The following is a 27,573-nucleotide window of genomic DNA, read 5'->3' as shown; positions in this document are numbered from 1 at the left end:
ATTCTGTTTTTTGTCTTTATCTTAGTTTCTATTCCTTTTATAAACAGTCATCATTATGTGTTTTCCCCAAGAGCTCAGGGGTGGGAGCAGTCTCCTTAGAGAATAATAATAATGAAATGTTCCATTTAGTTAGGGGTGCTCAGTATTCAAATTTCCATATCACTTTATATTTCAAGTGGCGCAGTTTGTGTGTGGATTCATGAACCAATCAGAAACTTGTCTTTCTTCAGGAAAACTTTGTTTTAGCCTTTTTTATTTTCCAGTTCTAATTTCTTTCTCCCTCCTCACCCCCCACTTCTCCCCATACTTTGGATTCATCTCTTCTTTTTTATTTCTCCCCACCCAGTGTACTTGAAGTGGGAATTTTTTTTCTTTTCTCCATAATGGATTAGAAGAATTGTGTGGTGCTCTTAAAACTTTGTAAAAAAAGCACAGATGTTATGAATCTTGATGACTCAGGGAGAGTATTTTATATCTTTGATTTCTTTGTAGGCATCATTTCTATAGCGTCTATATGGCTTTTATATCTGTGTATTATAGGACACGTGAGAAGAAAAGAGAAGACGGCAAATGGAGAGACTATGAGCGGTACTACGAGCGTAATGAGTTGTACCGGGATAAGTACGATTGGAGAAGAGGCAGGAGTAAGAGCCGGAGTAAGAGCCGGGGCCTGAGTCGAAGCAGAAGCCGAAGCAGGGGGCGCAGCAAAGACCGGGATCCAAATAGGAATGTTGGTGAGTGAAGATGATATGTCCCCCTCATAGTTTTGTAGTTGCTTGTATCACAGAGGCACACGGAATTCCCTTCAAGGTAAATGTGTCTTTACTGTGTCTAAACAATGTACAAAACAGAATTGTCTCAAATAACTGAATATTGATTTGGTTATAAGGATGGAGCTCTGTTGCTGAGTTGTAATTAAGAGAATTTGATTTTCAAATAAAGCTATTCATAAGGTATGAAAATACATGTATAGACTTGGGTCATTCTCTAAATCGATACAGATGTCCTTTAATCAACAAAGCTATCATTCGAGACAGAGGGTTGTCTGCTTTTGTTTTTTCCTAGAACAACTGATTTGCTGTAAGGTTGCCTAATGTTTATAAAATTAAAAAGAAAAATTAAGTAGATTGCTGGAATTACAATCATTGATTTCCTAAAATATCAGTTTGGAAGTCAGATCTTAGATAACGATCTTAAATATCAGCAGAGAAGCTGACCCTTTTTCACTCAGTATAATTGATAGTGAGATTACAAAATACAATTTTCATGTGTTATAGTGTTAATGTTCCTGTTTTTAGAATAGATTAATAATGAGAGCAGTTTGAAAAATGTAAGTAAGTTTGCTCTCCTATTCTCATCCTTCCTATTCTGTGAAAAAACAATTTAAGAACACAAATATGTGATCTCTGGTCTCTTGTTTTTGTTTTGTCTCTAAAGCAGAGCACAGGGAAAGATCCAAGTTTAAGAGTGAAAGGAACGACTTGGAGAGTTCCTATGTTCCTGTGTCTGCTCCTCCTCCCAACTCTTCTGAACAGTATTCCTCTGGGGCACAGGCTATTCCCAGCACTGTTACTGTGATCGCACCTGCTCACCATTCTGAAAATACAACTGAGAGTTGGTCCAATTACTATAACAATCACAGCTCTTCCAATTCTTTTGGTCGAAACCCACCACCAAAGAGACGATGCAGGGATTATGATGGTAAAACTTACTTTCTCTCAAATTGTATCCGCAAGTACTAGGGAAGCAAATGTTGCATATGTTGCTTACCTTTTCCTTATAGTCCAGATTTTGTTAAAAAGGATGAATGGACAAGAGAATCATTGCTGACATATGATTTCTTACCTGTTTGATTTAATGGTTTGTCTCTTGTCAAAGGAATTGTTAAGTTTGACTTCTTTAGTTCATTTTTTGTTGTTGTTATTTAAAACACTATGAGATCTGGTGGAATGGCTTAAGTGGTAGAGCACCTGCCTAGCAAGTGTGAGGCCCCAGTACCACCAAAACAAAAAACAAAAACACTGTGAGTGTACCATAAAGTTTGATAGATGCTTGGAATCAAAGAATCTTTGTGTAGTGTTTGGTGCTGGGACTTAAGAATGTATAACCTGCATTTTTGAACTGTTGACTTTTCATTTGAATGAATGAATCGGTATATATTTTGACTTCACAGAAATTACTTAAATATGTATAAAAGTTGACAAAATAGAATTAACCCTAGTGTATCTATAACCTTGTTTCAATGGTTACCAGCTCCTGGGCAGTCTTATTTTTATCTATACTCCTACCCAATTTTCCTTGGTCTATATTAGGCAAATCACAGCTATCATAATTTAAAAAATTTTTTTGGTGGGACTGTGGTTTGAACTCAGGGTTTCATGCTTGCAAAGCAGGTGCTCTACTGCTTGAGCTGCACCTTCAGTCCATTTTGCTCTCGTTGTTTTGGAAATGGGGTCTTCACAAACTATCCACCCAGGATGGGTTTGAACCACTGTCCTCTCAACCTCAGCCTCCCAAGTAGCCAGGACCACAGGTGCGAGCCATCAGTGGCATGGCTAATTTTTTTATGGCTGGGATCAAACCCAAGGCCTCATTCTGAGAAGCAAGCACTCTACCAGTAAGCTAAACCCCCAACCCACCATTTTTTCTGTGAATGAATGTATTTTTACATATTTCTAAAATTTTTAATTTTTTTAACAATAGAGAATGTTTCACAAGTTTTTGTGTATCCTTGCACAGGAGCCATGCTAGTTTTCTTTATTGTTCCGGTTAGTATATGTGCTGCTGAAGTGAGCACCATTTTTATTTATTTTTAAATGGAGAATAAAGAATCAAATCATAATTTAGGTGATACCTCATTACTCTTGTACCCCAGCAAAGTTCTTTCCAAGGCCAATTTAATGTTGGTGTCTTGTATCTTTCCAAAATCAGTCTGTGCATATGTTCATAAGCAAATATTTATACCTGTTTGTTTGTTTATTTATTTGAGACAGTATCTCACTACATAGTCCAGGCTGAACTCTGAATCCTCCTGTCTAGCCTCCAAATGCTGGGATTATAGGCAAGTGCCACCACACCCAGCTAAATGTTTACTAAACTGGAAACTTTTTTTTGTGGTGCTGGGGCTCAGATTCTCATATGAGTTTTGCATATATTAAGTAAGAGCTCTACTGCTGAGCTACATTCCAGTTCCCACACTTTTTTACATAAATGCCAGTATACTGTTCACCCTTTCATATAATGTTTTCACTTGGTATTTCCTGGCAAAAATCTCATACGTAATGAACTCCTCAATATTTTTTTAGGCTTCTTACTATTCTGTATGTACAAAATTGTGTTTAACCTATTTCTCATTGGTGCATGCTTGGAATGTTTCTAATGTTTTCTATTATAAGCAGTTCTGTAGTAAATAACCTGGTAATATGATGCCTGCTTGAATATTTTATTTTCACATGTATTTTTATTTTTAATTACACAATTGTACATATTTTTGAGGTGCAGTATGACATTTCAGTACATGTGTACAATGCATAATGATAGTTGGCATTGTTATAACCTCCAGCATTCGTCGTTTCTTTGTATTGGTAACATTCACAAGCCTCTCTACTAGCTATTTTGACATATTTAATTAATTGCTGTTAACTACAGTTGTCTTATTGTGCTATACACATTACAATATTTTTCCTATCCACCTAAATATTTTATTTTATTTTCATTTATTTTTTGGTGATACTGGAGTTTAAGCTCAGGTCTTTGTATTTGCAAGGCAGGCATGCTATCATTTGAGTCATGCCTCCAGCAACCTTGATTATTTTTACTAATACTTCATCTTCAGATAGAGTAAGAATGTTTGCTTTAGGATAGTATGAAAGTAGATAATTGAAATTAAATCATCTAGTTCACAAGGCTTTTATTCCCTCTTCCCAAGCCTTTGGTAGATTAATATTTGCTTAAAATGTCTGAGTGGGGTTTTTTTGGTTTTGTTTTTGTTTTTTTTGGTGGTGCTGGGATTTGAACTCATGCTTCCTAAGTCAGCACTTTACCACTTGAGCCACTCTGTCAGCCCTTTTATGTTCTGGGTGTTTTTGAGATAGGGTCTCATGAACTATTTGCCTGATCTCAGCCTCCCAAGTAGCTATGATTATAAGCGTGAGCCATGGGAACCTGGCTATCTGAGCTTTTATTTAAAAACTTTTTTTTGGTAGGGCTTGAGATAGTCCACCAGCCCTTTTTTGTGATGGGTTTTTTTCTAGATAGGGTCTCATGAACTATTTGCCTGGGCTGGCTTTGAACTGGTATCTTCCTGGTCTCTGCCTCCTGAGTAGCTAGGATTACAAGTATGAGCCACCAGTGCGGGGTTAGGTCTTAAATTTATAATCCTTCTGCCTCAGTCTCCTGAGGTCTGGAGTCACAGGTGTGCACTCCAGCTTTTCTTATAAAAACTTAATAGCAAGTGGATTAATCTAATAGTAGCTAGTAGCCTCTTATTGATATTGTTATTCATTATTTCAACAAGTCATAATCTCATAGTACGGAGAGAATTACACCTGCCCCTACCTCAAGGATATGTGATGATGAACAGAATAACACTAAGAACATGTCAGACTCCTTAGAGGGAACTAGCTTACAAATCAGAGTAATGGGCTTTCCAAGGGCAAGTTTTGTTCTTTGCTTTTAAGTTGATCGTAGTAAGTTTTTGGTTTTTTATTTTTACAGAAAGAGGATTTTGTGTGCTTGGTGACCTTTGTCAGTTTGATCATGGAAATGATCCTCTAGTTGTGGATGAAGTTGCGCTGCCGAGTATGATTCCTTTTCCACCCCCTCCTCCTGGGCTTCCTCCTCCACCACCTCCTGGAATGCTGATGCCTCCAATGCCAGGCCCAGGTCCTGGCCCAGGTCCCGGCCCTGGCCCTGGCCCTGGCCCTGGCCCTGGCCATGGAATGAGACTTCCTGTTCCTCAAGGACATGGTCAACCTCCACCTTCTGTTGTGCTTCCCATACCAAGTAAGTATGTGTTGGTGGAATCTTTCTTTGATGATGGATTCTGTTTAGAAGAACCTTACCTCTTTTAACTAACTTTACACTGTTTAAAGTATTTGAAAAAATAATAATAATGGAATTTGAAATATATTCCCATAATGAAGATGCTCTTGTTCCCCTTTTTTGAGTTAGGCTTGAAATTTGAATTTAGGGCTTTGTGCTTGCAAAGCCAGGTGCTCTACTGCTTCAGCCACACCTCCAGGCCATTTTGCTAAGTTTTTTTTGGAGATGAAGTCTCATGAACTATTTGTCCTGGCTGGCCTCCAACCACAATCCTCCTGATCTCAGCCTCTGAAATAACTATGATTATAGGTGTGAGCCACTGGCGCCTGGCTTGTTCTTTCCTTTTTGCCATATGTTGTTGCATGAGTTACTTGTAGTACCTCTAGTATTTCTTTCCTTTTTTTTGCAGTACTGGGATTTGAACCCAGGGTCTCAAGCTTTCTAGGCAGGTGCTCTACTGCTTTAGCCACTCTGCCAGCCTCCTTCAGTCTGTAGTGGCCCAGTGTATATTGACTTGTAGTCACAGTCTTATTAGTTGTTAGCATTTTAGATGTCAGAGAATGAACATGACAATTTAGTAAAAAATTCCAGTCTTTAAATCTGGAAATAGCTTTTTGTTTTATTTTGTTTTGTTTCAATACTGAAGTTTGAACCCAGGGCCTCAAGCATGCCTAGCAAGCTCTCTACCACTTGAACTATGTCCCTAGCCCTTTTGTTCTTATTTTGCTTTTGAGATAGGGTTTTGCTGACTGCCTGGGCAGATCTCAAGCTCAAGACCCTCCTGCCTTTTCCTGCAAGGTGGCTGGGATTACATATGTACACCAACTACACCTGACCTAAAATGGTTTTTGTTTGTTTGTTTGGTTGGTTTTTTTAGGGAAATGTTCAGACATACACAGAGGTAGAAAAATAACATGTGTTATTTGTATCATCATCGGCCTCAGTGATTATCAATATTCAGCTAGTTTTGTTTCATTTGTCCCTTCCCCTCCACTTTTTGGTTTGATTTGTTTTTGTTGGAGTAAATTTCAAAAGTTATATCATTGCAACAGTAACTACTTTTGTGTGGATCTCTAACTGATAAAGACTGTTTTTATTTATTTAGGGTTTTCTTTTTTGTGCCATTATCTCATCATCCAAAATTAAGAATAAGAAATATTTAAAACTGGTCATTTAAGAAACATTAGGTGAGGTTTTGGTTCAAACTTCAGTATAGAAAAAAGAAGGAGGAAGGGAATGAGGGAAGAGGAAGATTGATTAACAATTGCTATCCCAGCATGATTGTACATTGCTGTAATGACAGCACTCTGGGGGCTGAGCTGGAAGCTGAGGCAGGATTGAGAGTTCAAAACCAGCCTGGGCTACATGGCAAGACCCTATTTCAAATGGAAAAAAGAACAATAATAAAAAAGCAGTTGATAGCATATCAAGAACAGTAACAGAAGTTAAGACTAAGTTTTTAAAGTATAACTGGAAAAATTATGGAATAAATTATTTACATATATGCAGAGGTGTAAGAAAATATCTACTTAAGGGTTGTGGGTATGGCTCAAGTGGTTGAGCGCCTGGCTAGCAAGTGTAAAGTCTTGATTCAGAACCCCAATACCAGAGTCTTTCCTCTTATTCCTCTGTAGCGAACAGGAAATGTTTCTCCTTTCTTCCCCCACTTTTCTCTACTTTATCCTGTTATATTAAAATAAATCCTTGCTAAAACTTAAAGAACGAAACAAAATCCAGTATCACCAAAAGAAAAATAAAGGAAAAAAAATCTACTTAAGGACAGTTGATGTTATTAAAGGATGGCAAATTATTGTTTTAAGAATTATTGTCATTTAGTCTGGTGTGGTGGTGCACACCACACAGTAGTCTCAGATTGGTAGATCATAGTTTGAGTCCATCCTGAGCAAAAAAGTTAGCAAGACCCCCATCAGCAAATATGCTAGGTGTGGTAGGGGACAAATCTTTAATCCCAGCTATTCTGGAGGTGTATGTAGGAGAATTGCAATTTGAGGCTAGCCCTAGGCAAAACATGGGAGACCTTATCTGGAAAAATAACTGAGCTGGTAGAGTGGCTCAAATGCTAGAGCACTTGCCTAGCAAGCATGAGGCCCTGAGTTCAAACCTCAGCACTACCAAATAAATAAATAAATAAAAATCAGATTGGAAAAATAACTAAAGCAAGGGGGCTGAAGATGTGACTCAAGACCCTGAGTTCAACCCCCAGTATTGTCAAATAAGAAAACCCCCAAAACAATTGCCCTTCAATTTAACAGTACTTTTTATCAATTTTCTTTCTTTCTTTTCTTTTCCTTTTTTTTTTTTTTTAAAGCATTTAATTTTGGGATTGAGGTGTAACTCATTGGCACAGAGCTTTACCTAGAATGTGTTAGGCCCCTGAGTTCTATGCCCAGCACCACTAAATAAATAAATAAATAGGCATATTTTATTTTGAAATAATTAAAGTCTCATATGAAGTTGCAAAAGTAGTTTAGCATGATCTTGTGTGCCCATTACTAAGCTTCACTGTAGTAAAGTATGGAACATACTAGGTTGGTAAAGGTTTGGAGGGGCTTATACATAGGTACCGTCAATGAAAACGTGGTTCTTTCAAGTTAGCACTTGAGAGTATCTAATATTGCCATATAAACAATATCACTGTGAAGCCCAAGCAGAGATTTTATTCTCCAGAGAATAGTATTTTTATATATAGAAATTCTAACATTGAAAGCTATTGCCTCTTTTTAGGAACATATTTGTATGAAGCCCAAGAATGTCATTTCAACTCTGACATTTTGTTATAAAGGTTGGGCAAACACAGTGGATTATGCTGGAGACATCTCCATAGGCAGTATTCTCCGGCCATTCTCCACCGTGAACTGCAGAGACAACTGATTTTGCTTTTCTGCACCCTTAAGTTTTGTCTGTTCTAGAATTAAGATTCTCATTTTAATTACTGATTACAACTCTACAGTGCTTAAAGCTTGCATATATCAAATACCTTCATTCTATTCAAAGCCCAAGTAGAGCTTATTTTTTTAATGTAGTAATTTTTTTTGTGTGTGTAATGAGGAGTGAACCAAGGTATTGCATATGTTAGGCTAATACTTTACCATTTGGTCACACACACTCTTTTTGTTTGTTTTTTGTTTTTGAGATGGGGGTCACAATATTTTTGCCAAGACTGGCCTCAAACTCTTGATCCTCCTGCCCTTGTCTTCTGAGTAGCTGGGATTATTGGCATGACCTCCCATGCCCTGCTCCAAGTAGATCATTTAATATGAAGACTTAAATTAGTACTTGTATAGTGAGTTTTTATTAGGAAACATTAATGCTTTGCCTTTCACTTTTTGTAATCTATAGGACCACCCATATCACAGTCAAGCTTGATAAACAACCGTGACCAGCCTGGGACAAGCACAGTGCCCAATCTGGCACCAGTGGGAGCAAGACTACCTCCTCCTTTACCCCAGAACCTCCTTTATACAGTGTCAGAACGTAAGTAAATGTTTGGCTCAAAATTGCTAGAGTATAGAAAAGCCGTATTTTCTCATCATGCTACCCTTTTAAAAATTTTCTTTTCTTACAGAGTGTGTAGCTATAAAAATTGTATTTGTATCCACAGAGCAATTTAATGTGTGGTTATGCCATACAGCCCTATTTAAATTTTGTGTGATACAGGAAAGAAAGCCAAGGGCTTCTGTTTTAGAGAAATCTCCTCTGCCTTGGAGTAGCGGTATTTAATCTTTTCTATAGTTTCTGCCATGGTGTAGCAACATCTAGTGTTTTCTAAAGGAAATTTATTTTAAAGCTTTTGGTTGAATTTATAAAACATACTGTCTGTCTTCTAAGAGGTATACAAAAAAGTCAAGTACACATGCCTAATAGTTATTTAACTTGCATGTTGAAGTGAAGATAGAAGGCATCATTTAAATTGTAATGTTTAGAGTTTAGGCTGTTTATAACATTCATGTTTCATTATAAAATTTTTTTCTTGACTAAATTCTTTCCTATTTTTTGGGTATTTTATTGTTTTAAAAAATTCCTTCCTCCAAAAGCTAGTCAAGATTATGAGATTTTTCTCTACAGAACCAGTTAACTGTGCATATGTTTATTTTTTATGTAACCATTTTATCATAAAGTTTGTTTTGCCCCTAAACATTGCTTCATCTCTTTCATGTTATAGAGAGGCAACTGAGCAAAGTGGTTGAGCTCAGGTTAGAGTCCTGATTCTTACACTTACTATCTTTCCATGTTCAGCAAGTTCTCAGTCTTTCTGCATCTTAGTATCTTCTACAGTAAAATGACAGTAATAATGCTACTTATCTCACTAAGGTTCTTTTGAACAATAATTTAATACATATAAAACATTTAAAAAGTATCTAGCATCTAGTCAACTCTAAGGATTATGTATTACATTATTGTAGTTACTATTTTCTCTTCAAATTTCAGCCTCTCTAAAATAGGATCTGTTATCTTCTCCTTAAATCTACCTTCCATCACCTGTCTTTATCAATTGAAATAAAGACCCACTAAATCATCTAGTGGGTTTTCACGTGACCAACTTGTGGGTTTTTGTTCGTGTGTGTGGTGGCGGGGGAGAGGTGGGGATTGAAAGTAGAGCCTCTAGAAGGCTAAACATGCTGTCTACTACTGAGCTAAATGTAATTCCAGCCCTGTTTTGTTTTTCTAAAGATCTAATCAGTCAAAAATCCTTTCTCTTTTTAAGTATCTCCTTCTCTCTATTTCTGCTATAGTTTTCGCCCTCATCCACAATTGAATCACATTTGGATTGTTGCTACAACCTTCTTGACACCATTGTGTTTAATGTTTCACCCCCACTCAGATACACCACATAGTGCTGCTAAACACAGTTTTCCTAAGGCTGTTCCTCTTCCTCTTGAGAACACTTCACTAGCCATCATTTCCTTGTGAGCCAGCCGTGACTCCTTTCTGGGGCTTCTCTATTACCTACCCACCCGCCCCTCCAACTTTTTTTTTTTTTTTTTTTTGGTACTGCTGGGGTTTGAACTCAGAGTGTTTTGATTGCTAGGCAGGTGCTAAGCCTCCAGCCCTTCCCCTTCCTTCTTTTATTTCTTATTTTTTTTTTGCAGTACTGTGGATTGAACTCAGGGCCTTCACCTTGAGCCACTCAACCAGCCCTTTTTTTTTTTTTTTTTTTTTGTGATAGTTTTTTTCCAGAAAGAGTCTTATGAACTATTTGCCCATGCTTGCTTTGAAACATGATCCTCCTGATCTCTCTGCCTCCTGAGTAGCTAGGATTACATGTGTGAGCTGCCGGGGGCCTGGCTCCCTCCCTTCTTGATAAATTTTTTTTTACTATTTTCCAACATGCCCCTGTCATCAGTCCAATTAAGACCCTCTCTCCAACATTCTTTTCTCTTCACTCCTTCCCTCCATTTTTTGGTGTCTTTTCTACTCTTTCAAGGCCCCAAATCTTGTAAGTACTTAGGGGAACATATGACAGTATGATTTTCTTTTATGTGTATAAATCTCATATTCGGCTGACCTTCAGCACAGAAACTGTATCCCATATTTAAGTAATTGTCCTTCCTTTTTCATGTTAGGATCTGTCTTCTAATTAGTCTTTTTCTTTTTCTTTTTTTTGGTGGTACTAGCTTCACAGTTGCAAAACAGGCACTCTACCACTTAAACTATACCTCCAGGCCATTTTGCTCTAGTTATTTTGGAGATGCAGATCTTTCTACCTGCCTTGACTGGCCTTGAACTGTGATCATCCCAATCTCCACCTTCCAAGTAGCTAGGATTACAGGAGTGATACACCAGCTCTTAGCTTGCTGTTAGTACTATAGTCTTTTTTTATTCATGTTTTCTCTTTTGCTGCTCTCCTTATTTTAGTTACAGGTAATCTCAGATATACATAGAAATAACAAAAGATAGTATAATGAACTCATGTGTGCCCAGTATAATAAAGTTCCATGAACTGTTGTCTAGATTCAATAGTTACCAATTTATGGTTCATTCTCTTTCATCTATTTCTACATGAGTCTACTGTTAACAATATTTCCCAATCCCTTTTGGACTTACAAATATGAAAAACTGGATTACTTATCTCAGAGTCTGTTGCAGATGACTTATTTTATAATGTAGAATTTGGTATTATAACTCATGATAAAAATTCCATTTTGTTTTAAATTTCTTTAAAATCTGGCAATTACTATTGATTTCATATTGTTAAATTTAACATTGTGACTCATTCATAAATATTTCCCTACATTTTAATTTTTAAAAAATTTGGCAGTTACCATTTATTTCAATGACAAGCTTAATATTCATTAATTCAGCTTCTATCTTGAGACTTACTGTGTGCCAGTAAGACACAGTAAGACACAGTAGACAACAGGGAGCCCTGAGAGGTGAGACTACATGTGGCATGAAGTCCATTTTGTCTCATCTTTAAAAGGAAGAAAACATTGTGGTGTATTAATAAAGGCCTTTTAAGACAGACATTCCAAACATTCACTTTAGAGGCTGGTAACAATTCAAACAAAATTTTGCTAACAAACAACGGCACCTTCTTATTTTGCCAGGGTAAGGACTATATATGAAAATACCTAGTATCACTTCAATTTAAAAACACATTTTTGTACCAAAAAAGATAAAATCTCAGAATAAAGGCTAATCCTTAATGTTTGGTTTTATGAAATGCTACATTTTTCCCTATTTTTTTTATAAGACCAGTACAAAGTGATAACTTCCCATTGACATTTATTACTGCTTTACAGTCTTAGATGCTGTGTCAGTGTTCATAAAGAGACTTAATTGATGGGCAACTGAATATTTTGAAAATACTCATACTGGACAACACACAATTCTATGCAACCAAGTTTGTGATTTTTTTTTTCTTCCTTTCTTTAAAATCCTAAAATTTGATTCTAAAATTTATAGAGAAATTTGAAAAACTAGCCTGCTAGCAATCTAAACATTAATAAAAAATTAGAGGGCATAGGGCATTCATCCATCATAGGGTTTTATATCTTTCTACTACTTGGAGTTTGAACTCAGGGCCTACACCTTGAGCCACTCCCACAGCTCTTTTTTTGTGACGGGGTTTTTCGAGATAGGGTGTCACAAACTATTAGCCTGAACTGGCTTCAGATCACAATCCTCCTGATCACTGCCTCCTGAATAGCAGTGAATATAGGTGTTAGCCGCAGGTGCCCAGCTTTTTTTTTTTTTTTTTGTAGAACCTTTTAAGCTTAACCCTTAAATTGTTCAAGTTTACTTTTCTAAAAATACCTAGTCAGTAATTTCAAAAAAATTTCAATTTGGTTTTGTTCAAATGAAATAAACAGCTTTATGTATCAAAAATCTGAGGTATTACTCTTGGGGATATACCCAAAAGACTGTGACACATGTTACTCCAGAGGCATCTGCACACCCATGTTTATTGCGGCACTATTCACAATAGCCAAGTTATGGAAACAGCCAAGATGCCCCACTACTGATGAATGGATTAAGAAAATGTGGTATCTATACACAATGGAATTTTATGCAGCCATGAAGAACGAAATGTTATCACTTGCTGGTAAATAGATGGAATTGGAGAACATCATTCTGAGTGAGGTTAGCCTGGCCCAAAAGACCAAAAATCGTATGTTCTCCCTCATATGTGGACATTAGATCAAGGGCAAACACAACAAGGGGATTGGACTTTGAGCACATGATAAAAGCTTTAGCACACAAGGGAGGGGTGAGGATAGGTAAGACACCTAAAAAAATTAGCTAGCATTTGTTGCCCTTAACGCAGAGAAACTAAAGCAGATACCTTAAAAGCAACTGAGGCCAATAGGAAAAGGGGACCAGGAACTAGAGAAAAGGTGAGATCAAAAAGAATTAACCTAGAAGGTAACACACACGCACAGGAAATTAATGTGAGTCAACTCCCTGTATAGCTATCCTTATCTCAACCAGCAAAAACCCTTGTTCCTTCCTATTATGGCTTATACTCTCTCTACAACAAAATTAGAAATAAGGGCAAAATAGTTTCTGCTGGGTATTGAGGGGGCGGGGGGGGGAGGAGAGGGAGGGGGCGCAGTGGGTGGTAAGGGGGCAGGGGGGAGAAATGACCCAAGCCTTGTATGCACATATGAATAATAAAAGAAAAAAAAATCTGAGGTATTCTAAAAGTTTACCAATGTGGAAGAGTTTAAATTGTGGATATTTTATTGCCATTGGAATTGTCATCAAAAATTATAACACAGGAAATAGTTGTAAGGGAAGAACAGTATCGTAAATAGTATTTAGTTATAAAAATATTATGTCGATGGAAACCCAAAGTAAACACAGAAAAATGAAATCTGGATTTTTGGAGGTAGGGATCTACTCATTCTTAGGTACTGGAAATATGCAGAAAAATAAAAAAATGGTTCATATTGAAAGAACTTAAAAATTTAATGGGAAAAAAATAACCAAAAGAAAATTTTTAAAAAAGGAAAAAAATCTAATGGGAAAGAAATAATAATTAAAAAAAAGTAACAATTACAGCATGGATTTTGCTACTGTACAGGTGCCTCAGAAACATGCATAACAAAGAAACTAATAATTTTAGCCAGGCATGGTGTGTCACACCTATAATCCCAGCACTTGGGAGGCTGAGACTGAGGCAAGGAAGATCCAGAGTTCTAGGCCAGCCTGGGTTAACATAGTAGCAATGCAGTGAAACCCTGTCTTAAAAAAGAAGACCCGGCCAACCAAACAAAACCTAACAATGACAAAAATAAGCTAATAATGTTAAAAAAAAAAAAAAAGGCATTCATTTGGCTGTAGTTATTACTTGTTTTAGAAGAGGACAATTGAATGTTAAAAGAATAAAAAGATTTACTCTGTAGTAAAACCAAATAGGATATATGTTCTTCCTGATGATGCTATCAAATAATTATAGTAACTCTGAAAATTTTTGTTGTTTTTGTTGAGTCAAAATGTTATAGGCCCTTTGAAAATGACTTAAATAATGAGATGTAATTGAGACTTTTTTGAATGGCAGAAATATATCAATACATATAAAATGAACGATTTCCACTGAGGTACTTCAACCCACATTTGAAGTTACCATTTTAGTGTACCTCCCAACTCCCTGGTGCTAGGGATCAAACTGAACCTCAAGCATGCCAGGCAAGTGCTCTACCACTGAGATGCACCCCAGCCTGTTTTTACAAGTGTATTCTTTATACTTGCTGCTTTATACTTGGTATGTTTCCTCTGTTGTTTTGAAACAGAGCAGAAACATAACTGCTAAGCTCATGGATTGGATATGCAAAAAAATGATAGTAGTATATAAATCCTGGATTCTATAGACTATGTCTCAGGTTGAAGGTAATTGTCCATTTTTCATATGAATTCAGATAAATTGTCTTTATCTTTCAGAAAACACTTCTGTTATTAGCCACATAAAGTTTTAGAAACACTATATTCCTTTGAGATTTGCTTATTTAATTCTGTGTGTGTAGAATAATGGATTTGATGTCTAGAAAAGCAAATCAGTGTCCAATTGGGTCCTTACATGTTGTCTGGCATCTTTCTTCCCTCATGATTTACTTTGATTCATATGCTCATTTCAACAGATATTCAACCAAAGAATACTTAATTGTCATTTGGGTCCTTGAAGTTTCCATTCTTAAGTATTTCTTTACTGAGCCTACTATGCACCAGGGACCAGTTAAGCCCCAGAAGTTCCAAAGTGTATCAGGAACCTTGCATTCTGCTACAGAAGGCAACTGATAAGGATGGCTAATATTTGGAAAGTGTAGCTTTTTTATTTATTCATTTATTTATTTATTTTGTATTTGAGCTTTTAGGTTAAAACTTTTTTTTTTTTCTGTGAATCTCTTAAAGATGAAATCAGGAAAATCACAGTAAGTGACTGAAATTTTAGTCTGAGTAAAGACTGTCTTCAACTGAGTAGAGCTGATGTTAAGAATGTGTAAATGTTGTTATCAGACATGTCAAGAAATGTGAACAGCTTACGGTGGGCAAATTAACTTCAGGTGTTTGCAGTTTGAAATTATACAGTTACTTTCTACCAATACTAAGTCACTGACACAGACTAATAGAATGAATCTAAATTCTTACTCGCTTATTTTAGCATTATTGTTACTTTCTTAATTTTTAAAAATGTACAGAACATTTCAAATATATACAAAAGGAGCAAAGAGTGTCCATGGGTTTTTTTTTTTGTTTTTTTGTTCTTGTTAGTACTGGAGTTTGAACTCAGAGCCTTGTGGTTGCCAAACAGGTGCTTCACCATTTGAATTATGCCCACACCATTTTGTCATTTCTTGATTCAGCAATCATGAATAGACATTTAAATTGCTTCATTGATACCTCGCTCCAACCTGATTTTTAGAAGTAGTCCCAAATACAACATTTCACCTATAAGAATTTATGTATCTTTAAAACATAAAAACTGGGTGCCGATGGCTCACATCTATAATCCTTAGCTACTTGGGAGACTGAGATTGGAAGAATCATGGTTCAAGACCAGACCCTGGCAAATAGTTCACAAGATCTTATCTCCAAAATAACTGGAGTAAAATGGACTGGAGGTGTAGCTCAAGCAGTAGAGCACCTGTTTTACAATTGAGAAGCCCTGAGTTCAAACCCCACTACTGCCCAAAAAAAGAATTGGGCTGGAGATGTGGCTCAAGTGGTAGAGTGCCTGCTTGGAAAGTACTAGGCTCTGAGTTCAGACCCCAGTACTACCCCCCAAAATAATAAGGATTAAATATACACACAAAATTGCAATACTGTTATCACACTACCCCCCAAATTGATAACAGTTTATTTATTATTATGATTATTATTATTGTTTTTGAGACAGCGTCTGCTGTGTCACCCAGGTTAGCCTACAACTCGAAATCCTCCTATCCAAGTCTCTGGAGTGCTAGGATTACAAGTGTTTGCCACCATACTTGGCTTAACAGTTTACTATCACTTGTCAAATATCTAAGTAGTGTCCATATTTCCCAGCTGTATCATTAATGTATGATGGTTCATTTGAAGCTAGATCAAAACAAGGTTACACCTTACACCTAGTTGATAATTTTCTTAAATCTATAACAATCCCTGCCCCTTTTTTAATAATTATTTGTTGAACAAGCAGATTATTTGTCCTAAAAATTTTTCTTACCTTCTCAACTTGACAGATTGCATCCCTTAGTATGACATTTAACTCATTCTACTCCATTTTTTTTCCTTTGAGTTAGGAAGTCAGATCCAGAGATTATTAGATTCACACTTAGTTTTCTTCTCTCTCCCTCTTTTTTCTTTGTCAAGAAAATTTTAAAGATGGGGATATGTACTTCATGTAAGTCATGGTGCTCATAATGTCTGGTTGTCTCCTTTCTGTGGTATATTGATCAGTGTGTGCAGATGTTTAAAAGTTGCTTATCATTTCACAGCTGTTTTTTGGCCATTGCCTGGATTTGTTGTTTCATGTAATATTCTAACTATATTTTCTCCTCCATTTATTGCTGATGTTCCATAAAGTAAAACTTGGGCTGGCAAGTGGCTCAAGTGGTAAGTGCCTGCCTGGTAAAAGTGGCTAACCTACAGTGCGGGGGGGGGGGGGGTTGTTGGCGGTGGTGTTTTTGCAGTACTGGGATTTGAACTCAGGGCCTCATGCTTGCTAGGCAGGCACTCTACCACTTGAGCCATTCCACCAGCCCTGTTGTGTGTTGGGTATTTTCAAGATAGGGTCTCATGAACTACTTGCCTGGGCTGGCTTCAAAGTTTTAATTCTCTGCCTCCCAAGTAGCTGGGATTATAGGCATGAGCCACTGGTGCTGGACTAAAATGCAGTTTTTGCAGGAAAAACAGGATAAGTGCTTGTTTCTTTTTATTTATCAGTTTTCAGAATAATGAGGTGGTTCCCTAATGTTTTGTTTATCATAATGAATTCATGAATTTTTTTTATCATGGTTGATATATTCTACTACATTACGGTCCTTTTTGGGAGCCTCTATGTTAGTGGCTTACTAGTATGTTCTTTTAACATACTAGTCTTTAGTCACTCTCTTGCTTCGGGGGTATAAAGTATACCATGGTATACCAGGCTTATTTTATAAATTTTCTGCTCAGTCCTTTGTCTAAAGAACCTTGTTTATTTTAGAAGTCATATCTACAGACCGCAATAGGTGTTAAAGAATCAAGCTCATGGCTTACAGTTATAATCCCAGCTACTTGGGAGGTAAAGATAGGAGAATCATGATTCAAGGCCAGCTCTGGCAAAAAAAAAAAAAGGCCATGAGTTCAAACTCCAGTACCAACACAAAAAAAGAAGAGGCTTCATTTGAATTAATAGCCATTTTTCTGAAGTGTTTGAATTGCATGGTGTTGGTAGTTTCAAAAATTGACATTGTGCAAACTTGCCTTTTAGTTTCCAGTTTAATTTGAGATAGTTATTAATTAGATATACTTGGTATATTCTGTGGAGCATCATAAATTTAGTCTTGTTGGACTGAGGTTGTGTTTCCTTCCCATTTTTCTCTTGAGCACTCCACTTCATTTTTCTTACTTCATAAAGAATTCATTCTACAATAGGTCGTGCTTACAACTGTTTCCTGATCACTGATGATACTTGAAATTATTTTTGTAAAATGATTGAACCTTTTAAAATGTAAATTTCCAAAGTGTTGGTGTTACCTAGTTACCTAGTCTATTGTAGAGTATGGTTTATTATCTACTTCTTTTCGCTATGAATGTAGAAAGAGAAGGGTAGTAAAGTTTAGCACATTTGTTTCCTCTCACTGCTTACTATGAAATCAAGTGGTTGCTTTATGGCCTGTCTGTACTAAAAATCTTCAGAAATTTGCCAACTTTTAAGGACATTTCATCACGTGTTAAAAAGTTTCTAAATTCATTTTGTCTTGTATTATTACAGTGAATGTCTGACTTTGGATATAAACACTAAATCTTAGTTTATTTGTCTCATACAGGGTTGTCAGTAAATGATAGTATTAAATAGAGGGTTTTGCTCCTTTGTACTTTGTCTTTTTCTAATCCAGTTCTACAGAATAAGGCTTCATTATATCTGTATTCTTGTATTAGTGCATATATATAAACCCTAAACTTATTTTCTTTCAAAGTATAGTCAGTGCTTTGGGTATGGATAATTTCATACAGTCAAGCTGGTCTGTTTCTCTGAGTTTTTGTCCTTTTTTCCCCCTTTATTACCAACCTCACAGGGATAACACATTTTCACTATCTTGTTTAATGTTTTTCTTTTGAATATTGATTATTCTCTGTGAGGGTGTGTTTGTGGTGGCTTTATTATTCCTTTTTTTTTTTTTTTTTTTTTTCCTGTTCCTACATAAGGGAGCACATGTAATTTGTGCAAACCTGACATTTTGTGATTGGGGGGTATGTGTGTGTGACAGCCTTCTTATGTGCGTAACTCATTGGATACATGATTCTGTGTGAGTAATAACTCAGGGCTCCTTTTTCTAATAATTTGATATGGTTGATCAGCTTTGGGTAAAATTAGCACATAGTTAATTCATTTAAGATTCTAAGAGATAGAGATGATACAGTGCTACTTAATTCTTAGTTTCTTTACACTTCAGTGCATCCTAACCAGTTTTGTGCCTGTGCTTTCTTGAGTTAGAATCTCAGTAACATCTTTCTCAGCTACTATTCCTGATGGTGTAATTTCTTTTCTTGGCTCAAAGTCTCAGGAAGTACCTCATTATCTAAGAGAAGCTTGTGACTCTCAATCCTAGCTGCCCTCCTATTCTTTCCTCTGTAGGACAGCCCATGTACTCTCGTGAACATGGTGCTGCTGCATCCGAGCGACTTCAGTTGGGGACACCGCCTCCTCTGTTGGCAGCTCGTTTGGTGCCACCTCGCAACCTCATGGGATCCTCCATTGGGTATCATACCTCAGTCTCCAGCCCCACCCCTCTGGTCCCAGGTAAGCTTTGCTATAGATGGCCATCCACCTCACTGATCTTTTGTACGTTAAATTGGTCAGCCTTAGAGATGACCTGGCATTCTGATCTGCTCTCACACATTCACATTAAAGGTCTTAGGCAGTGTTATTCTCTATTCTTCTGCTTCTTTGGTTTGTCCCTAGTGGTTGCTAGATGATTAGGCCTCCTGTGTGTCTGTCATCTCTGGTGTCTGCTATATTTACTTTCAGTGCCTTGGTAACAAAGTCATGCAAGTTCCTTGAGCTATTTTCTAATCAAGTAGGAAGATAGTATCTACTACAGAGTTTCTAATTAATTAATTATACATTACAAGGAAAACTAGGTTAATTTGCCTTTAAAATAAAACACAAACATCTGGTTTCTTGCTGATTATGGGAAAATATGTCCTTTTTATCCTTCTGTTTCCTTTTGTATGGGTGATTACATACAATGTGGTGATTCTTGAAAACCCTTTCTTCCTACTTACCTGTGGATTTTGAAGATTTGTAGAGCGCTTTGTTGGTGTTTCATGAGCTTCTGGTTTTTTTGAAAAGACATTTTTCACTTTGACTTTAGATTTTAGTTCATCATAACTAACTAAAGTACTTTTTTCTTTGAGACAGGGTCTCTCTGTATAGCCCAGGCTGGTCTAGGACTTAGAATCCTCCTGCCTTAGCCTCCCAAGTGCTGCAACTACAGCTGTGTGCCACCACACCTGGCTTAACTAAATAAAAGACTTAAATTTATTAGGGTTATATGTATTCCCAGGGATTATAGAACAATGTCATTTAATTATTTAACTTTAAAAACATTTTTATCCTCTACTATGGGAGATACTCTGTTAGTAGTACCAAGTGGTAACCAAAAACTTAATCATAATTTGCCTTTTTAAAATTATTTTGTATGTTATTAAATATATGTAATTTTTAGAGTTGAAATTTATAATCATTGAAGCTGTTATTTTACTTATCTTAAAACTATATCATTCTTAAGCACATTTAAATTTAAAGAATAAGTACAGGAGACTTGCTTTTAAGCTGCATGTTATTACAGTATATGTTTCTATCAGTAGGGCATACTCACAATTAAATATTGTCTTTAGTTATCTTAAAGAAACAAAAATTACAGGGCTGTAGGCATAGCTCAAGTGAGAGAGTGCCTGGCTACTAAGTGTGAGACTCTTGAGTTCAAGCCCCAGTACTGCCAGAAGAAAAAGGGACAAAGATTATAAAGAGGAGGCTTAGAGCATAAGCTGAAATAATTAAGTAAGAACTCTAAAGAATACTCTATGGCAGACATCTGTATTCATACCTACTAACTATTGAGGTGAAAGAGCCCATTTGGTTTTATTAACCATCATCAAACAATTTTGAGGGTGAGTGCAGGCTTTGAAAATAAGGAGCTCAAACAGCCCTGGTGTTTAATTTTCACCATTATTTAACTTTTTATTAGAGGGAACAGTTTTTAACAAATTGATGTCCTTTCTGTACAACTCCATGAACTGTTTTCAAAAGCAGAAGGAAAAATGTGGGGAGAAGGTGTACTGATACCAAATATCTCAGAATCACATGTACTTTGTTGGCATTTTATTAGTTTGGACTTAATGTTAGCCTGTTGTTGATGTTTTGTACAAGGAGAGAATTTGGTCATGAGTCTGAAGTTAGGGGAAACACAGTATTTGGGGAGAGGTCTAATCTAAGAGGTTTGAGAGTGAGACATTTGCTGCATTGGGGACTTCTGATCCTAGTAGTACTTGTTTAGAGAGGGCTGCAGATTCAAATGCCTTTAGAGGTCAGGAAGGTCACTAAAGGGGATTGTTTGCTGGTCTTATACTCTGAGTCACAGTAGTCACTGTAGTCACTTACCATTAGAAAAAGTGTGAATGTACCTTATCTTGTAGCTCAAACTTCATATGACTCACTTGATTAATTTTCCTATTAAAAAAGAGAGAGGGAGAGAGAAGCAAGGACTTGTAAATCTTAATTATGAAAACCAGTGTAGTCTTAACACTTTCATTTTATATAGAGTGAAGAGGATATATGCCATTTGGATTGAAGAGGATATACGCCATTTGGATTTTCTTGTTTGGAATTTCTTTTTTTTGGTGGGGAGGTCCTAATATTGGGTTTTGAACTCAGGGCCTCATGCTTGCTAGGCAGGCGTTCTTACCACTTGAGCTACTCGGCCAGTCCTGAAATTTCAGATACAAAATTCTTTAGAATTTAAAACTGAAATTTTTTTGCAGAGAAAAATGGAAAACATAAAAGGACATTGATGAAGATGGCATTACTAATTGTAAATATAAAATTGACCTTATTTGGCTCTTTTATTTGAAATATACTCTACATATGAAACTAATTATTATCTCTTCAGTTTAAAGCACAGATAATCAAATGAACAAGTTATTTTTTTTTTCCTCTTTCTAATTAAGAGAGTAAGTGGGAGGCCTAGTTTGGTGGTTTATACCCATAATCCCAGATACTTAGGAGGTAAAAATAAAAGGATTTTGGTTTGAGGCCAGCCTGGGCAAAAAGTTAGCAAGACCCTATTTCAAAAAACAGGCTAGGTATGGTGTTTTACATCTGTAATCCCAGCTATTCAGGAGGCAAAGATAGGAGGATCTCTGCCCCTGAGGGAAAATGAGACCCTATCTGAAAAATAACTAAAACAAAAAGGACTACGGGTGTGGCTCAAATGGTAGATTATTTGCCTAGCAATCACAAGGCCTGTGTTCAAACCTCAGTGCCACCAAAAAAAAAAAAAAGTACCTAGGACTTGGTGAGACACAAAATTCAACATTCTTTAGTATATATGGTATTAGAGTACTTGAAAATTTGTCTTAAAAATGTGCATTGAAGTTTGTATTAGGTGATTAATGTATAGGGTAGAAGTGGCTAAGTGAATGAATCTGGAAATATATCAGTATTTGTGACTGAATGTATTTATCAATGTTTTGTGACAGTGCCATTGTTTTCTTTTACTTCCAAATGGAGTATCTATGTACCGTAACTCAAAGTGAAATATGTATGGATTGATGTAATTATATTTGTTGAAGATATATTTTTAACAGTTACTTATTTTATGGTAATAAGAAATGATTTGACCTCTGTGATTTATTAATGTGTTTTGTTTTCCCTCAGATACATATGAACCAGATGGTTATAACCCAGAAGCTCCTAGTATCACCAGTTCTGGTAGATCACAGTACAGACAGTTCTTTTCAAGAACACAGACACAGCGTCCCAACCTCATTGGCCTAACATCTGGAGATATGGATACAAATCCAAGAGGTGAGAATGTCTTGAACTTTTTCTGACGGTAAATGTGCAATAGTTGGATATAATTGTTGGATTTGTAATTTCTGTCCTAATCTGAAGAAATTAGAGTACTCTTTGAAGGGAACTATGTAGTCATCTCAGTTGTTCTTCATAAGTTCTTACAACTTTTATCTCAAAATTTTATTTGAAATTAGAATATTTTTATTTTTAAAAACATAATATTAATTGCTTTTCTTGGTAGGACTTCAGACTTTTTGCTATGTGCTTGGCATTGTGGTAGATACTTGGTACAGAAAGATGCCTTTCTCTCAAAGAAGTGATCATTAAGGGTCTACTTTGGAGCTGTGTGTGGTGGCATAGGTCCATAATCTCAGCACTTGATATGCTGAAGCAGGAGGATCACAGGTTTGGACTACATAGTGAGATCCTGTCCCAAAAAAAGGAGGGGGAGGTTACTTTGTATCCTTAAAGCTATAGCTTTAACATTGAAAACCTAAAATGTTGTAATTATCATTTTTATCATTTAACCATTACAACCATCAGTTAAGACATGTTACAAAGTATAGACACAAAGCTCAAAAATAAAATCAAGGTTAAATACAAGGATTTACCTTTAATATGGGTTGATAACCACCCCCTCCAAACAAAAAAAGGAGTATGGTAAGATTCCAGTTTCTTAGCATCGTAAAATTTCCAGTATTTAGTTTCAGTTTCTCTGGTTGGGTACTTACGATAATTTTCTTATTTAATCATATAGCAAACACTTCTCTCTCTCTCTCTCTCTTTCTTTCTCTCTCTCTTTCTTCAGTGGTGGTATTTGGGCTTGAACACAGGGCCTCACACTTGCTAGGCAGGTGCTCTGTCACTTGAGCCACTCCTCCAGACCACAAACCCTTTTCTATTTCTCTCCACTGTCTGGAGTTTATTCACTCTTCTTTACTGGCATTAACAGCTTTATTACCAGGATGGGCTAACAGTTTTTGTGTCAGAATTATACTAAATGCATCTAAACCTCTTGTATTCCTTACAAACACTCCATAAAAGAGATGCTGTCTTAATTCCAAAGACTCAGGCTCAGAGAGATAAAAGAACTTGCCTAAGTTCACATAGCTATTAAGTGGTAGAACTAGAATTTGAATCCAGAGCTGTCTTAACTCCAAAGAGTATGCTCTTACCTTCTCTGCTATAATGCCTATAACCCTTATCTGATGACCTAATATTAGTGGGAAGTTCATGCTCTCAAAAGTGTTTCCTTGGTCTGTATGTACATTCATTCCTAGTAATCCATAGATAATGTCTCAGTATAGAAGTAATGTGGTTTCTTTATGGTGAGTTTTCTTTGTCATCTTGGACAGGTCACTTAACCTCCACTACAGAAAAAAACATTAGGCACCATTAGGTATTAATTACAACTGCCATTTAAAGAAAGCAAAATGGCATCTTAAATTTCAGAAAGTCTTTTGCCATCATACTCACTCCTCCATTAGCCTTCTGAAAACATTAAATAACATAGCTGTTTAATTCAGTGATTTGTCTAGTGTACTTTCTGAGCTGTAAATAGCTGCTCAAGAAATGCATGTTTAATGCATGAATCTTTACATCATAATTTCCCTGTCACACAGATGAGAGGGAGATAGCAGTCTCAACCCACATCCACCCCAGTGCCCAGTAACATGTTATTCTCTGCCTGATGGAGTTGATGAAATTAGGAGAAATACTCAGAGTATCACAGACATGGCTTTGTGTTACTCATTTTTGGGTTTTGTACACCTCTTACTATCCATAGGTGTAACCTATTGTAAAGTTAGTTTTATTGTGAGTAAAATATGCCAATTCAAAATATTGGCTTTGGATTTTCTTCTCAATTCTGAAGTTGAAAAAAATTTAAATCTACAGAGAGTCAAAAGAATCAGTGAACCCATGAATGCTGAATGCCTTCACTTAGATTTGCCAGTTCTTAACATTTTGTCACCTTTGGCCATGAATGCTCACTAGTGTACTTTCTTTTCTCCCTCTCACCCAGCCCCCTCCCATTCCTGTCTCTCCTGTCCCATCACGTTAGTTTTCTTTAACCATTTGAAAGTAAATTTAAAGTGACTCTTTAAATCCTTTAGTTTACATTTAGGAATAAGACATTGTCCTATATAAACCCAGTACTGTTGCCACACATAAGGACATCATAATTCCATAATAAGATGCAGTTCTCATGATGTGATGAACATCTTGTGATCACACCTGGAGGCAGATAATGGCCTCCATTAGTGATACTAAGTTTAAGTGAGATTGATTGCTTGTGGTGATAATTGTTACATATCTCCATTGTAGAAGTAATTAATTTGTGGAAGGGTTCTTTGGCACCATATAAATACTGTGTTCTTCAAAAACCCTTCTCTAGTAATCTTTTATATCCATCAGTGATCCATGTTTGAGTTAATTATTACATTGAGTTGCCTTTGAGTTTTTAAACTTTGATTTTCAGTTTTTAAAAAATAGAAAAGACAGGCATTTGTAATTTTTCTTATTTTAAGCATCTGCAAAAAGGGAATAGTAGTAATTGAGTGTAATTCATGGTACTGTTTAGCTTTTAGACTGAATATTTTAATCACATGAAGTTCCCCTGAAACTCAGTAATGTGAATTTTTCTTTCCAACAGCTGCTAATATTGTCATCCAGACTGAACCACCAGTTCCTGTTTCAATTAATAGCAACATAACCAGAGTGGTTCTTGAACCAGACAGCCGAAAAAGAGCTATGAGTTTGGAAGGTCCACTTACAAAGAAACCGTGGCTGGGAAAGTAAGATAATTTCCTAATATCTAAATGGTGCTTTTGTTGTCTTGTTTATAAGATTTTTAAAATTAAAGAGTCATCACTAACCAGTGATTTTCAAATTATGTGTCTCAGTGTTAGGGTTCCAGGAGACATCTGTAGAATATCCTAAAAATTGGAAAACTAACAATATTAATAGTAGATATTTGTAATTTTACAAGATCCCATCTCTACCAATAAAAAGCTGGGTGTAGTGGCATATTGCTGTCTTCTCGATTACGTGGGAGGTATAAATAGGAGGATTGAGGTCTAGGCTGGCTTGAACTAAAACTCCAGACCCTATTCTAAAAATAATGAAAGCACAAAGGGCTGGGATGTGGCTCACTTAAGTGTTAGAGGGTCTGCCCAGCAAGCAGAAGGCACTGAGTTAAAAACACAGTACTACCAAAAAAAAGGAAAAAAAAATGCACTATTAAAAAACAGTGCTCTCTCTTTGCTTTAATGTTAAACTCTGATAATTATGGCAAATCTTTTTAACTTTTTTTTAGTGGATCTGGGGTTTGCTTGCAAAGTAGGTGCTCTTTTGCTTGAGTCACAGTTCCAGTCTGTTTTGCTCTGGTTATTTTGGATATTAGGTCACTTGAACTATTTGCTTGGGCTGGCCTCACAAGGAGATTCTCCTGATCTCAGCCACCCAAGTAGCTAGGATTATAGGCATGAGCTATGAGCTATGGGTGCCCAGCTTACCACGTGATTTTTAACTTCACTCGCACTTCTTTTTTTGTGCTATTTCATTATTCACTCTTTTCTTCCCACCTGTTCTATTATAGAAAGGGTGATGTGGAAATTGCTCCATAATTTCTCAGAATGCTAAGGGCATAAGCTTTACAATCTTTGCTATGTAGCTTTTGGCTATCAATGAAATGGGAAAACTAACAAAGATTTATTAATACTTGTTTCAGGCAAGGGAATAACAATCAGAGTAAGCCAGGATTCTTGCGGAAGAATCAGTATACAAACACCAAATTAGAAGTCAAGAAAATCCCTCAGGAATTGAACAACATTACCAAGCTCAATGAACACTTCAGCAAATTTGGAACTATTGTTAATATACAGGTAAGTGGCTATGTCAGTGATAGAATCCATGCATTTTACAGGTCTTGGAAAATATACCTATCAGTTAGCTCACCTTGCTTAAAATGAGTCAGTAGTGATTCTGATCATCTATCTACCAAGTGCTATAAACTCTATTATATGGCTAATTACACATCTTTATGATGGAATTGTTAAATTGAATTTGTTTTTGTTAATTCATTTGGTTCCATGCTATAGTTCCTTCTTGGAAGACTAGTCACTGTATTTTTGTTCACATTTCTGTCTCTGAACAATTGGTCTTTTTATCCCCTACTTTAATACTCTATCTGAGATTTTTGGTAATTTCTAAGATTATAATCTTGTCTTGACTGATTTATGGTTAAATAGTAATTGGTTAAGGATAGATCTAATCTTGAAAATTTTAGGTAGTGTAGTATATTACCCTATATCAAAAAATTATAGCTTTTTGTATTTTACTTGTTAGATATTTAAATTTGGGGTTGAATGTTATGTTGTAGTTAAGGGTACTTGAAGATTAGTTTTAAGTTGGAATATCACACCAGGCACTGGTAGCTCACATCTGTAATTTTAGCTACTTGGGAGGCTGAGATCGAAAGGATTACAGTTTGAGGCTAGCCCAGGCAAATAGTTCCTGAGACCCCCCCCCCCCGCCTTCCAAATAACCAGAGCAAAATGAATGGACTGGAGGTGTGGCTCAAGTTGTAGAGCCTCCTGCTTTGCAGTGTAAAGCCCTGAGTTCAAACCCTAATCCCACCAAAAAGAAAAATTTCAGTCTGTTAATTGTGACACTTCTGTGTTATCATCAAACCAACATGTCATTGAGTTTAAGTAGTATTGGAGGATTTAGTATTTCAAGGAATTGAACCAAAGAGTTCTCTTTTTGTTTTTTCAAGATAGGGTCTGCTTATGTAGCTTAGACTGGTCTCAAACTCATGATCCTTCTTCCTGCATTACAGTTATGCACTGCCATACCTGGCCAAAGTGTTCTTTCTGAGAGAGAGATTTTTCAGCAAATTTTTTCCTTGGTATCACCCAAATGTTGTTTTTGGCAATAATGATTATTCTTTTTCTTTTTTTTTTTTTGGTACTGGGGTTTGAACTAAGGATCTTGTGCTTACTAAACTAGCATGTGCTCTATCAGTTGTTGGAGACCAGTCCTCTGTTCATGTTTTCATGCAAAGATATACTACTACTTTGTAGAAGAATATATACATACGCACAAAAGATGTGGTCATACCAAATGTTCCTACCCTTTTTCTGTTAAAATTTGCCTGTTTTTATTCTGTAAGGCATTTAGAAAAACTTAGATGGCTTAATGTAGATAGGTGTAATAGTCTAGTCAAGCTCCCATAAAAAATACCATACACTGAAATAAATAAATATAAATTTATTCTCACAGTTCTGGAGACTAGAAAGTCCAGG

General features: G+C 36.3%; 1 protein-coding gene and 1 non-coding gene across 6 annotated transcripts in view; one reads left to right on the top strand and one right to left on the bottom strand.

Annotated features, from left to right (window-relative positions):
• Window positions 1–27,573, top strand: part of Rbm27 (RNA binding motif protein 27) — a 66,201-nt gene that overhangs the window by 20,166 nt on the left and 18,462 nt on the right. For 2 of the 5 annotated variants that reach the window (XM_074076729.1, XM_020161092.2), the window contains exons 5-12: window positions 541–734; window positions 1,438–1,701; window positions 4,717–5,004; window positions 8,404–8,538; window positions 18,827–18,991; window positions 22,130–22,279; window positions 24,921–25,062; window positions 25,998–26,151. In XM_074076729.1, the coding sequence (XP_073932830.1) occupies window positions 541–734; window positions 1,438–1,701; window positions 4,717–5,004; window positions 8,404–8,538; window positions 18,827–18,991; window positions 22,130–22,279; window positions 24,921–25,062; window positions 25,998–26,151 (1,492 nt within the window). The remainder of the gene's footprint in view (window positions 1–540; window positions 735–1,437; window positions 1,702–4,716; window positions 5,005–8,403; window positions 8,539–18,826; window positions 18,992–22,129; window positions 22,280–24,920; window positions 25,063–25,997; window positions 26,152–27,573) is intronic. The other 3 variants (XM_074076726.1, XM_074076728.1, XM_074076727.1) reach the window with 3 other exon arrangements.
• Window positions 2,696–2,797, bottom strand: LOC141424460 (U6 spliceosomal RNA). The gene has a single exon (XR_012449380.1). It is a non-coding gene; the product is annotated as a U6 spliceosomal RNA (small nuclear RNA).

This window comes from Castor canadensis, chromosome 6 (assembly GCF_047511655.1).
Source record: "Castor canadensis chromosome 6, mCasCan1.hap1v2, whole genome shotgun sequence".
Lineage (NCBI taxonomy): Eukaryota > Metazoa > Chordata > Mammalia > Rodentia > Castoridae > Castor > Castor canadensis.
The sequence above is the reverse complement of the archived record's forward strand: the minus strand, read 5'-3'. Positions and strand labels throughout refer to the sequence as shown.